The following is a 14664-nucleotide window of genomic DNA, read 5'->3' as shown; positions in this document are numbered from 1 at the left end:
ATCAGCATCAGAGAATCTGACAACTGATTATGTAATGATGAAGATGAACACGAAGAACGTTTGACTGGGTTCCTTAACCAATCAGAATCGTTTTAGCGTGAATCTCTCAAAACCTGTCACATTTAACCCCAAATAAAAAGGATAGAAATATTTTGCTCAAAGAAACTAATTTTTAAGACCATTAAGATTTTTTATTCAAGTGTATTGTTGTTTTATTTTACAATAGACTGTAAAAATTTAATTTCTAGTAATGTAAAGAAAAAAAGCTAAATAAAACAGTATTTAATTTTTTATCAGTATTATACTGCCTTTAAGATAAATTTAATTATTCAGATTTTTTCATGAAAATACTGTATTACAGTAATGAGAATATGACTACTGAATCATTGCTGAGAACAACAGGAATTACAAAAAGAAAAAGAAATGTCTGAACATATCACAGTAATGAGAATTTTGGATGGGAGATTTAATTAAATGTCAGAACTCCAAATCTTAATGGTCCTAAAAATATTCTTTATGTAAACCATAATTTATTTTTCCTTTCTGAGTTTGAGGTTTAAATGTGTGTTTTCATGAAGGACATACGACAAACTGTTAAAAGTTTGGTTTACGGCATTAAGGGCCTTAGGGATCAAAGGCCAAAACATTTCAACGACTAGTGTAAATACTATAATACTGAAATACAAAAAAAAATAAAAGATTGTCATAAGATCATTTTACTTTTCCAAGTCTATTAACACTTACACTTTGATGAATAATAAAACAAAACCCATAAAGATAACTGAAAACTACAGAAAACCAAGGAGACCAAGGTGTCAGATCCACTCCTTCCCTTTTCAACCGCATTTTATGGCTTTTCCAAATCAGCCCTGCACTCTAGAATTTGGTCTAACAGAAGAGCTGCTTCTCACCGAGAAATACCCAGCTGAAGGTCAAAAGCATGGACCTATTTCTAATTTGGGTTCCGCTATTCTAGTCCAGATCTTGTGCATTAGTTTTGTGCTCTTCAAAAGAGATGATTGTAATCACTGATAGCCCTAAATTAATTATATTGCACAAACACATTCCATAAAATCGCTGATATAATAACATGACACTGTGGTTGTTAACTTAGCAGACACTTTCAACTAAACTTCTCAAAATATAGACTGTAGGATGCTAATTACAGTGACAGTTGCTTTAGGGTGCTACGCTTGATAGATCAGGATGCAGTTACTGTCTAGTTCCTGCATTCGTTTCTTTTTTTGAAGGAATTTCTGAATGTGTGTGATTTTAAACTTTGCACCACTTCTTAGTAGCAGTTAACATTCCTCCAAAATAAGGCTATTAGTGTATCTAAACATTTTAGTCATCTCCTTTCTCTCACTATTACACTACACCCAGCATTCAAAAGCAACAGCTAAAGTGAAGGTACGCTCTCTGCTAAAAGTCCTTGTCAGTGCAGCAAAGAGCAAGCGATTTCATGTCGGTTGGTCCTAGCGTTAAAATAAAGAGGGCTCTTTTATTGCGGACCATTAAGCAAATGTGCCTTGACCTGATTCCCATCTCCTTATCCACGCTGCTGTAAAGAGCCACACAGCAGGCTGATTTCTCAACGTGAACAGGGCTCTCTGGTGTCCCACAAACCTCCAGTCAGGGAGGTGATCACTCCTAAACAACGCAGGAAATTTTCAGTGGCAGGTCCTGAGGGCTTTCCGATCGGGAGACTACAGGTTGACGGGTGATGGTCAACAGAATGAGGATTGTGCATGCAAACTTAAAGCGATGAGGAATAGTGAGGTCTGGATCGATATCATTTTCTGACGCACACGTTCAGACTTGCCTAAAACTATTAGTGACAAAAAACATGACACACTTCAGACAGCAAAGATACACAAGTACAAATACTGCAGGTAATGTGGTTTACACGTTTCGTTATGAGCCTTAACGATCAGTCAAATCTGCTGGCGTCGGATTTGGATGCATGGCGACTTTAGCATTTTACAGTGTGTAAGGTCGGAGGAGCAAAAAAAGGGCTACTTGTGCCTGAATGACCAGAGAGAAGAATGGCAGGTGCTTCGAGTGTCACAATACCTGCACCGTTGGCCCTCTTCTGAAAAGTGCCCGGCATCGCAGAGTAAGTTTCACAACACAAATGAGGGAACCAATCTTGTCTGATAGGCGGTCAAGGCCTGAGTTAGTCACCATGAGAGGGGAGAACAAGCTGGACGTAATCACTCGAAAATTCACTGAACAACAGTTGAAGAGCAGGGGCGAGCTTGGTGGGTTTGTAGAGAGGCTGTGGGTTGGGAAACCTTTTGATATAAACATGAACCACTTGACCCTTGGACAAGTATAAAAGCGATCACTTAAACATGTCCTTGTAAATGTGATTGTCTTCAAAGTAATATGTTTTTTTTGTTTGTTTTTGTTTCATAAAATCACCAGGAACACAGGAGTCTCTTTCATGTCATAATGAACAACACCTGCACTATTTTTTAAGTGTCCCGTTCCAATCTGCCTTCTGTCACGGGCATGCAGACACCTCAGGTCCAGCCCTCTTGCACTGTAACACAAACACTCTGCCTCCATACGCTCCTCTCTCGTTTGTCTGCACCACTCTTTGCTCTCGGGGACTGGGTTAGACGATGGAGTCCCAGTCGAAGTCGTCCTGGATGTCGTCGGCGGGCATGCGGCGTATCTGGAAGTTTCCAGCAGGCATCATATGCTGCTGGTTCATCTGAGCGTGATGACCTAAGGGCAGAGCAGAGAGGAACTGTCACGACGTACAGATGCTTCGACATGCAGAAAATTGTATTCCTACTCATATTGTGGAAATATGCAACACAAACTGCTAATGAATTTTAGTTTTTAAACACTGGATCCTGTTCAACATAATGCTCAAAATAGAGGTAATTGTATTCTGGTTATAAGAGCTGAAAAAGACAAGGACCTGTCATAGTGGGGCCAGCGCTGCTCATGGGCGGCATATGAGGATATCCTGGCGGACCCATCATAGAACTTAAGCTCTGTCTCGAGTCCATATACATGTTTCCTGAAAAACAAACTGATGTTACTAAGCTATTAATGTGTTAGTCTTAATATGTGATACTGTGAATTTTAGTGATGAATAAGCCCATTCACCTGTGTTGATGTGTGGGCTGGGCTTGTTTGGATGCATGGAGCCATGGCACACTGGAGGCTGCACTGCCCCTTGTGGCTGGATTCCAGTGCGAGCAAAGAACTGATTGATGGAGGAGCAGAGGTCTGCTATCTGAGTGGGTTCGAGAGACCAGTTATTCAGCTCCGCCTGCCTCATGCTCTCTTTCAGACCTTCAGAAAAATGGTGAGAGATTATTTAATCACTCTGTGCAATTGATTTCTCAAAACTAAAATGAAATGCCGTAGAGCATTGCAACACACATTTAAAATAAAAATATGATATAATTATATAAATATTGATATATTTATATTTAAATAAAATCGTTTTAATTTTAAAAATATTTTAAAAAGTTATTTCAAATTCAGTGTGCATAAATTATTTAAATATTTAATTTTTATTGAACAATTTGAATAAATGTTTTATTAATAAATAATAAAAATATTTAATAACTAATTAATTTACTATTGTCAAATACAACTCACAATGTATCATTATATATCATATTAAGTGGAAGTTGTACAAAATTAACTGCTTAAAATACCAAAATAATAAACACTTAACTTTTTAATCAGCAGTTAATCTCTTGAAAAAAAAAATGACAGTGAATTTAGTATATAGATAGGTATTCTGATTATACCTTGGAAAGGTGACAGATCAACATCAGCCCAGTTGTAGCTGCTGGCAATGCGGCAGCTTTCTTTTAGCGTATCCAGGTTGGGGTACCAGTCACTGGGAAGACCTGCAGACAAAACAAGAAGATAGTGAAGGCCACAGCAGAACTTATCTGGATGTGTGGAAGCTGCTGCGCACTTCCTGTTTGAGGCAGCAGGGGGAGCCATAACCCTCTGCTACAGGCCTGCTCCCTGAAGTGTGCTGCATTTGCTTTGTTCTCATTAGAGCAAGCAGTATAAATCACCCTGTGATTTACTGCTGACTGCTCCAAAGTTGCCATAAATTTCTTAATCTAAAATAAATGACTGTTGGAAGAGGCCTGAAGAAATCGGCCTGTCCCGGCGATGTCAGCGTGGAAGGAAGTATGCTGAGGGTTTGAGACAGAAAGCAAGAGGAAAAGAAGAGAGACGATCAGATAGCAAGAACTATCACAGACACACAGACTCTTACCGGTGTTGCACTGCATCTGTTGCTGGCCAGGATGAGGCTGGTGGGAGAGATTCTGGTGCTGCTGCTGCGGCGTGTGTTGGCCGTGGGCCTGGTGCTGGGAGGGATGCTGCCCGTGCTGGCTGTGCTGGGGATGTTGGCTGTGCTGGCTGTGCGCCGTGTGCGGGTGCTGGCTGTGCTGGGTGTGAGGGCCATGCTGGGAAAGGTGCTGTCCATGGGGCGAGTTGTGGGCCGAGTGAGGGGGGTGGGAGAGAGGCACCTGGCTACCGTTGTTGGGGTGAGAGTTAGTGATGCTGTTCTGGTTGTTGTGAGGGTGGGTGCTGATGGTGCTGCTGGGGGAGTGTTGGTAAGAGCAGGAGGTGTGGGTCTGCTGGGATGACTCCGAGGGCATTCCCATCAAACCTGTAAGGATCAAACAGATAGCATCATTTCAAATAGGCTGCCTGCATCTCATCAGAAGCCCTTCCATCATGTCAACGTAAACTATTAATTAATACTCAAATCGTAGTCACCAATAGGCTTTAATAATTTATATTAAGATTGCATATGTAATACAATAGTTAACATGGAGTCACAAGGCACAATTTTACAGCATTTATTTATAGGCTTTAATACTTTATATTAAGGTTGCATATGTAATACAATAGTTAACATGGAGTCACAAGGCACAATTTTACAGCATTTATTTATAGGCTTTAATACTTTATATTAAGGTTGCATATGTAATACAATAGTTAACATGGAGTCACAAGGCACAATCATTTTACAGCATTTATTTATCTTCTACTTATTAATCTTAATGTTCATTTTTTACATTTGCTTTTTTTAAACATTTTTAAAAGTTTTAAAAAGCATGTTAACATTAGTTAGGCACAGTATGCAAATTTCTACATATACAAACAGATGTTTAAGATGTTTCAAGTTTAAAAATGCATATGTTAACATGCACAAGCAAAATATAATTTAACAAAATGATACATTTATTTTATATATATATATATATGTTATTATTTTTTTGATTAATATTAGATAATATCAAAACAATTTTTTTATTAGAAAAATAACATCATCAAACAAGATTACTAAATGCTGTAATAAATGCATGTTTACTGCCATTTCCCAACACTTCACACATTAACTAAAACTAAATTTACAGAGCCTTATTGTAAAGTGTTGGGTAAAAACTGATGGTCAAAGCTGTAGCCTGGAAACTCTGCATACTCTTGACTAACTGAGCCATTGTGCTTGCATAGACAGCACGAGTTTGACTCCAGCTTGCAACTTTTTCCCATAATCATACCTTATCCTGTTGTTCACGGTTTTTTTTTATCAGTGGTAAAAAAGGGCAAAACATTTTGAAAACATTTGAATCTGTCTATTTAAAATGCACTGGGGTGCCAAGACGGTGGTGACTCAGCACAAAGTCGTCGTCTGCTCTCTCAAATCGCACCAGAATTTCTCTCTCTACAACTTTTCATTCATGCAGCAATTGTTTTGAACTAGTTTCTAAAAATGCCTGACAAGCTTCCAACATCTGCACACTCAATAGCAATCAGCGAAGCGTGCGGCTCGCGGTCTTAAGAGGCCCTGTCCATCATGGCGCTGGCACTGTAAACCTATTTTGGTGGAGAGCTTTTAGAGCAGACTGCGGGCCCTGCATCACTGCAATCGCCAGAGAACACTCATCGGCGAGGTGACAGGGGTGCATCTCTTATCAGCAGAGGTACTGGGCCTGAGGGGCCTGCTGCAAGCTCATGGACTGGGACACCGGCTCTGGATGACTTGTCACCTGAAGGCGGAGGAGAGGAGAATGACTGTTGTGTGAGGGGATGAACACAAGATTAGCAACAATGACAGAATTCAGCCTTGCCACTCTACGGCAGCGCTGCTCAGCCAGGCCCAGTGACCGGCAGATTAGAGCTCAGATAGAACATGACAGCACTGACTATAGCACTCAGCATCATGGCACAGGAAATGAACTGCCAGACACACTGCAGTACAATATGCAGGAGCGAAATCAAGTGCACAAAACCCCTCCAAATCTTGACCATTTATTTACGAGCACTGCTGAATTTCTACATAACCATACAGCCATGATCAAAACAGACACGTCTCCTGAGAGACTCTCTGAAGTTGTTTTTACAGCTATTTATTTTGTAATTAACAACTTGGCGATACTAACTGAGCAACACAACCGAAATCGACAGCAAGATCATAAAAGCTTGCCTGCAAAAAACAGGCCCTGATCCATAAAACAAATCTTTCCAATGATAAATATCCTTCTAAATAAATACAGTACAGGTTTGCCCATCAAAACGAATTAGCGTGTGTGTCTAAACTCTCACGTAAGTGTTTCACTCTAAATGGGATCTGCTCACTGTTTTGAGTCTGAAGAGATGCCTTTCATGCCCAGAATGAGAATGGCTCCCAAGGCCTCCATAATGCCGAGCATATTTGTGGCGTACACAAGGCCAGAGGCTCTGCCATGTCTAGCTCGAGACAACAGTGTTTAACAGACTGGAGATGCCGGCAAAACAGTCATCTGCCACTCTGAAGAAGCCTAATTCTAGCTCTCGGTGCGAACTGGTGAGGGGAAATTTATGTATCTGAACACGATGCAAAGCTATTGCAAACAAGTCCCGTGAACAGATAATTGTTAGCGGCAGCGCTTCCTACAGTGTCTCCCTCTGCTAACTGGTTCCAGAATTACACTACACATAAATAGTATATATATAAAATATGCATATGAATGCAACCATATTTAGCACTGGACTGACAACCATTTTCTGCTAGGGATGCACAATATTAACTTTCGTGCTGACACTAATAAGCCGATAATTACTTTCATGTTATGGCTGACAACTAATAAATGGCCGATATTAGTATTCTATACCATTTTGTCAGAATAAACAAAACAAAACATTAAAAACTACAATAAATAATTTTAAATATTACACATGAATTCAGGCATTACAAAAGTATAATGTTCAGTATTTGTTACAGTATAAGACTACATTTACATTAAAGGTGACATACAATGAAAATCTGACTTTTTCCGTGTTTAAGTCCTATAATCGGGTCTCCGGTGCATCTACCAACCCAGGAAACGTGAAAAAGAACAACCCAGTAAATTTTTTTGGAAGCATGTGAGAAAACGAGTGCTTCAGATTTCGCTTCCCCTGTGACATAGAAATGGGATCTTATTATAATATCATCATCCCTTAATATGCACGTTTCCACCCATGGCGCCGCCATTGTGTTTTCGCAAGCGGCACCGGTGTACCAGTTCTAACGCCATGGCGAAAGTTCGACCAAAGCATACTAAATGTTCTGTCTTTGGCTGCACAGCTGTTCCCAGCTGTTCCCCTTCACAGACATAACCAACTGTTTTTGTAACTAACGTGTTTTTAACATAAACTTCTGTGTATTTGACAGTTTAAGTGCAATAAGACATGAAAGAGAACTTAGTTTAGTATTCACATGCCATGTGACAGCTATTTTCTGTGCGTGTGCTTCAGATGTGTGCGCTCAGAAAACACTATATCAGAAGTTTAAACTGATATGGCCTTAAAACGTATGATTTCAGTGCGATAGACAATCAAAACCAGACAGATGTTTTTTGGCACAGTATCTGGGGTACGAGCTGTAATAGCACAGCCCTATTTTGGAAAATGGGTCGGGGAGCAGCAGCTCATTTGTATTTAAAGATACAGGCACTAAAACAGCGTATTTCTGCTGCCGCTCAAAATAGCCATTTTCAGAGTGATATAATAAATAATCTGTGGGATATTATGAGCTAAAACTTCACAGACACATTCTGGGCACACCTGAGACTTATATTACATATTGTAAAAAGGTGCACAATAGTTCTCCTTTAAAAATTTGCTAGATACTGTATTTAACAGTGTTATTAAATCCGTGTTTGACTGACTTTTAACAAAAGTCAGATGATGGCATATGTAATCCAAATGTAAAAATAGGGAAAATTAACATAAAATTACACATACAATATAGACATGAATATTTAAAATAAAGCGATAATTAAAAAAACATCTTCAATATCGGCTGATAACAAGTAAGATACAGATATATTGCACATCCCTATATTATCCTGTGCTACCAATCATTGTTTTATCCTATTAACTTAGCAATATCAAAACTCAATTGTAAAATCAGAGCAGGAAACACTAGTTAGCTCTAACAAAAAAAAAACCTGCATAAGGATAGTCCTGCTCACATACAAGATTAGCAGCAGAGACTAATTGTACACAAGAATTATGAGCAGTGGGAGTCAGATGACACACTATGCATCACTGTAAAGATGAGCGCATTTAATCTGGTTATGTTCAAACAGACTACAGTGTTCAAATCAGCTGGATGGAGCAGAAATAGAGAGATAGAGACTGAGAAAAAGAGAAAGAGATAGAGAGAGAGCATTGTCTGGTCCACTGAAGTGAATCTATCAGTGTCTGTGCCGGATCAATGCTGAGAGCCTGGAGCGAGAAGCATGCAGGGCTTCTAGGGGACCACAACAAAGAAGCGGCCTTCTAGTGGGAGGACATCAGAGGCAGCGTCTCTCTTTAGCAGCGCTCCAGCAGTATAAGCTCTGCCTTTCATTCCCTTAACCTCTGTGACAGGACACTCCCATGCACAGGCCTCCATTCTCTGGCATTCTGACAAACGCACTGGAATCTTGCTGCTTCTCATAAAGCAGTGCTCCACAATAAAACTCAGCAAATTAAGATCTCTGCTTCAGGTTCACGAGAGGTTAAAGAGCAGAATAGTGGCTGCAAAGTTGGAGAAAGATGGAGAATTGGACTCCTACCGGTGTGTAGCTGTGCACGCTGCCCACACTGTTGAGATTAACAGAGGCCAGACTCTGGTCAGATAGGCTATTGTTAAGGCTGCTTCGAGGGCTGTCACTCCCGTCCTGGTCAGGGTTGTACAATGCCACCTGGAAATCAAGAAATGGAAAGTGTCAATGACTTATAAGTAGTGTTGTTTTTGGCGGCCTGTTTTAATTTTAGTTTTAGTCTAGTCTTTGTGTGAAGCTGTCATTTTAGTTTTTATTAGTTTTAGTCACGTTCATACTCTTTTTAGTCTAGCAATATTGCATTATACATTTAATTATAGTCATCGTCACATGACCAGCATTTACGTTGCGTCTCGTCTCGTTTTCGTCACGTGATAAAGGTTCGTTGACGACTATATTTAGTCATAATTTTCGTTGACGAAAGCAACACTACTTATAAGAGCATTTATGATAAAAATCTAGCTTAAAACACAAGTGCCAAGTTCTTAGACATGTTCATGTGGGTTTCACACCAAAAATTACCTTTAATAACACAAAACTGTTTACATTTAATGACGTTAAAAAGAACAACCTATTTTCCTTACACACTCAATACACCGTGTACACATTTTAATTTAATTGTTATATTATTATTATTATTATTATTAATATTACTATAATAATAATAATAATAAATATTATGTATAGTGCTGTCAACTGATTTTAAATATACTTTTATATTGCAATAATTCCACATTCAATCTTCAAATTAATGTAGAAACAACATAAAAATAGTATATTTTTTAATATTTGTTTAGTGGCATCTTCTTTATATCTGAAGGCGAGTATCACTGATACCAATACTACTGATGTCTCTAGGAAATCGTTTTTTTTTCTTCTAATATTTAACCATTGACTATAGCCATTCAACATTACAGCAGCTATAATTGAGAGCTATCAATTTTAACATTTATTAGACTTTAAAAAATAACTTCTAATTTAAATGAACTTGAAACAATCTTCACATAAACTCATTATAATAAATGTCATATTTAGCTACCTGTGCCCTTCAGCAAGCAGGAAATATACAGAAATTGAATAAAGTTATCAAACACTAAATTCTAAATTAAATATAGATGAATCCTTAAAGCTCTTTTTTTCTTTTGTTCTTGGATTAACAGACATCCCAGCTGCTGGGTTATTAGGTTATTTTGGCTGCTTTAAGAGCTGCTGCTGCTGAACATGCTGTGGATCTGACACACATCGTATTTTCTCACAACTCTTTACCTTTTCTGACTCACTTCAGATCTTAAAGTCTCTACACAGTTTTAAGGCAGCTTTAATCGCCTTTTTTGGTAACTTCTGATGACGTAACTATGACATAGCATGCTCGTAGTTTCATTTGCGCTTTAATATGATACAGCACACACCGCCGTATTTGTGCATGCATTTGAGGAGCACGTGCTACGAGCACAGTATAACGGCTGACAGGACCAGAAAATTGCTTTTTACTGACATATGGCCTGACAACATCTCATCTGTTCTACAGAAGCTCCCTCGTCAACTGTAGCTTTTCCACGTTCGTTTGACTAGCGCCTGGCGCTGAGGTGAAGTTGGACTGCGCGTCTGAAAAGTCTTCCAATTGATGTGGTCGTAAAGACGTTCTGTCTAAATAAATGCAATCCTTTTCAAGAAAAAAAGAGACAGAAGCAGCAGTTGTGAGTGGGGTGGCCAACCCTAGCTCCGCCCCTGCGTTAATTGCGTTAAATATTTTTTGTAACGCGTTAAACTGAAAAAAAATGAATCGCATGCGTTAACACGCTAATTCTGACATCTCTAATTATTATATTTGTATATATAAAAATAATTTAATAAAAAAATTAATTATATTTCTATATTTAATATAAAAAATATTAAATATATAAAATATTTTTATTAAAAATATTAAACTTACAACATAAATTGTATATATTGATTCAGTAATTCATTAATTGTATATATGCATTAGGTTTTTACTTCATTATGATATCAAGACAGTACCATATTAAATCTATTTTTTTTAATTATATATTATAATTACATTATAAATTATTTAAAATGTAATTACGTAAAACCTATTTTATATTAACTGGAATTCAGAAATATAGTATTTTTTATTATAAATTAATATACAGGACCAAAAAAAGGAGTAAGCTACTGTACTATTTCATCTTTTGTCAGGTACATTCCAGAGGTTAGTTTGAGATATGACAGCGACAAGTCTCTGCAGCGCAGACACCGCGGGTGGAGTGCTGAGGAAAAGGAGCCAATCAAACAGAAACCATTTGGTTTCAGAAGTCTTGAGAGGAATTCTTGGTCCTTTTCAATACGTGACATGTGGCCTGCGTACACCACACTGTCTGTACAACAGCAAGGTCAGCGTTAACATGCCGCACCCCACACTGTGGCTCATATAGAGGGAGAGCGTGGCTGGTGGCCAGCAAGATGATCTGCTGTCTCAGACGGCTGAGAGGGGAGAGCTATCCTTCAGTAAAGGTCACAATGCTGGCAGCGTTGAAACCGTCAACTCTCACAACACAAATTGGTTTGGGACAGCTCACAAAGGTCCCGAATGCTACAGAGACCCTGACCTTTCTGTGTGCACTGTTGAATGCGCAGTTTTCCGAAGCAGAAGAACCTCCATTTCAAAATGATAATCCCAATTATCATTTGAAAAGCTAAACTGCAAATATGTGCTGGTCGCAAAATGAGAATAAATAAGGCATTGGAGGGATGGTATGGGAATGAATATAATGAGCTCCTGGGAGAATAGTCCTACATCGAGTTCGGTGTGGTAGGAAAGGATGAATGGAATCGCAACAATGCTGGCCATGCTCGCATCACACGCCACATGTCTTGGCAGCAGCAGCGTAGTACTAAAACCATGCAACAAGTCCCGAGATTCACCTGCCTGAGTAAGGATGTACAGAGGCTTTCATGCTACACTTAACCGGCAGCTCACCCAAAAATTAAAATACGGTCATTATGATCATGTCGTTCCAAACCTGTCCGGGCAGCAAAACTTTCGTATGCTGAACACAAAAGAAGAAACTTTGATTAATGTCTCAATGTAAGCCAATGGGGTCCAAAAAAACAAAACCCTATTGGCTTCCATTGTATGGACATTTTCTAAGACCTAGGGTTAACCATTTCAATAGCGAAAGGCCCAAAAGATTTTTGGTTGCTACAAGAGATGCAGCAAATGCTTCGGTCCTGTTCCTCCTTGACTCAGCGCGACAGCAGATAGAAAGACACATTACAGATCACGGTCTCTTACAGAGAATTATCATTCAAGCAGAATAAATGTTTCCCAATCCTATTATTCCCTGTTCATCAAAAGAGTGGAGCATAACGGTTGCAGGGGCTGCACTGGATTGAGGGTGGATGGGGGGTTAATGTCATGAAATGATTTACATATTATAACTCTTCACTCTTTCAGCTATGTTTAGGCCTGGAAACAGTACATTACCAGAACAACTAACCCTGTGTGCAACTAAGCTCGGGCATGTCGAAAATTCAATCACGCAGAAAACAGTTACAATTATAATCAAAACCTGGTGTGAAGAACAAGTATAAATGTTATATGTAATTAAGTCATAAAAGAGGCTTTTAGCCGTGAGCCTTTCACCACAATCTATTTTTACTCCCTGTATCCATAAAGTATGATTTAAAGACCTCATCACACTGTTGTTTGTTCAAGGCCCAAAACGTAGACGCCTACATACTAACACTGTGTGCATGTCCGCACACACACACACGCATGCACAGTGGGAAAGTAACACGCAGAGAGAAGGTAAGGGGTGAACAAATCCATTGCAAATACTCCTGTGTGTTTGCTGCGGTGGAAAAGGAGCGCTATATTTAGCCGTGAATTAAAGTCAAAAGCCAGTGGAGTCTTTCATACGGGCGACTAATCTGCAGCATGAAACAAGGATTATGAAATCAAAGAGAAATCCACCCAGGTGTCTCTAACAAAGCTCGCATTCAAAAGAAAACTTCTACTTCTACACAATTTTAAGACAATGTTAGAAAAGAAAGAAAGATGGAAAGAAAGAAGAAAGTTCAGCTTAAGTTTCAATCCATCTTTTGTTACAATCTTACAATATAAAAGAATAAATTACAAATATATTTAAAACATAAAAAATAATATCATTAAATTACAAATCTCTCTCTCTCACACACACATAAATACACATACAACAAAATTATCTTGATTACTTAGCATTACATTTCTCCTGTGCATTTTAAAGAAAAAGTTAGAAAGAAGGTAAGAAGCTTTCAAGAAATGTTCAGCTTCAAACCATTTTACGTTAATCAATATAATACAAATATATAAAATATATATATATAACAATAACATAATAAAATGATATAAATTATATATTATACATATATACACATTATACACACATATATCAAATATTTATTTTGATTTATTTAGCAACATTTAAAATTAATTTCTACTATGCAATTGAAGAAAAAGATTATGAAAGCTCATATTAAGCACCGAGTATCATTATTAGGCTTGGGTATCGTTTGAATTTTATAAATTCCGATTCCGATTGCGATTCTGCTTAACCAGCTGAACCAAGAGAGGGAAAAGCATAGCATGGTGATCATTTAGTCAGAGGGAGAGAGAGAATGCTCAGTGACAGCCAGGCTTTCCTTCTCCGTGTTATGCAGCACAGGCGCTATCCCATTGGCCTGCACTAGCAGGCGGGAAAGTATGAGAAAAAGGGAATTCCTGTGGCTTGGCATGAAGTGCTCAAGAGGCGTGGCATGTTCTCTGTTTACAGGGCCCACACTGAGAAACAGCATCTCCAAGGAGCCACCAAACCCTGCTGTCTTGTTTTTGCTCTCCTGTGTGTTTGGTTTCTAGTCTATCAGCGTTTCGAGTAGGAGGGCAAAGAAAGCATATGCTCATGGGATAACCCCGAAATCCCACTATGGGTGGATCTTGAAATTCTTCCCATATGAATCAGTCATACCTTAAGCTTGCATTTTTTAACCACTGTAAGAGAGGAAAAGTCTGTTGGAGGTGTGCTAAAACAACAATAAATGTTACAATAAAACAATCAATAAAAAGATCCATGGTTTATTGTGTTGACATAATAGGATATTAGGGCTGGATAATAATTCAATATCAATATGTATCGCGATATAATTTTTTTATGATTTTTAAACACATTTCCGATATTTCAATATACATTACCAGTGTTTCCCATACATTGATTTATTTGTGGCATTGTACTTCGTTGAATAAACATAAGCACTGCATGTTTCAAAATCAAAACGCAGCGTGGGTGTTTTATATGAATGTATCTCTGAAGGGAAGAGCCTGTCTTCAGAAAGGTTTCGATGGCATTTTTATTTTATCTGATAAAGTAGTGTTCATGAGCGGAGCTAACTTTGATTACAGCCCTTACTGGAGAAACTGCTAGTTTAATCACTATAAAAGCGCCTCCTGCTGGCAGAGAATGAGTTTGCATTTTCAATAATAAGCACGTCTCCAGCTACGTTTTTGTTGTTGCTCAATTTTTTATTTTGTTTTCTGCAGCAACTCAGAGCACTT

The 14664-nt window shown here is 38.5% G+C and overlaps 1 protein-coding gene across 1 annotated transcript in view; it reads right to left on the bottom strand.

The window, feature by feature from the left end:
• Positions 1–346: 346 nt before the first annotated feature.
• LOC107685721 (forkhead box protein J3-like) overlaps positions 347–14664 on the bottom strand; it is a 146773-nt gene continuing 132455 nt past the window's right edge. Inside the window, exons 6-12 of the mRNA XM_016482418.1 lie at positions 9087–9215; positions 5981–6050; positions 4265–4663; positions 3780–3881; positions 3124–3312; positions 2933–3034; positions 347–2733 (exon numbers count right to left, since the gene is read on the bottom strand). Of these exons, the coding sequence (XP_016337904.1) occupies positions 2621–2733; positions 2933–3034; positions 3124–3312; positions 3780–3881; positions 4265–4663; positions 5981–6050; positions 9087–9215 (1104 nt within the window). The 3' untranslated portion in view covers positions 347–2620. The remainder of the gene's footprint in view (positions 2734–2932; positions 3035–3123; positions 3313–3779; positions 3882–4264; positions 4664–5980; positions 6051–9086; positions 9216–14664) is intronic.

This window comes from Sinocyclocheilus anshuiensis, unplaced genomic scaffold (assembly GCF_001515605.1).
Source record: "Sinocyclocheilus anshuiensis isolate Anshui unplaced genomic scaffold, SAMN03320099.WGS_v1.1 scaffold257, whole genome shotgun sequence".
In the NCBI taxonomy this organism is placed as follows: Eukaryota; Metazoa; Chordata; class Actinopteri; order Cypriniformes; family Cyprinidae; genus Sinocyclocheilus; species Sinocyclocheilus anshuiensis.
The sequence above is the reverse complement of the archived record's forward strand: the minus strand, read 5'-3'. Positions and strand labels throughout refer to the sequence as shown.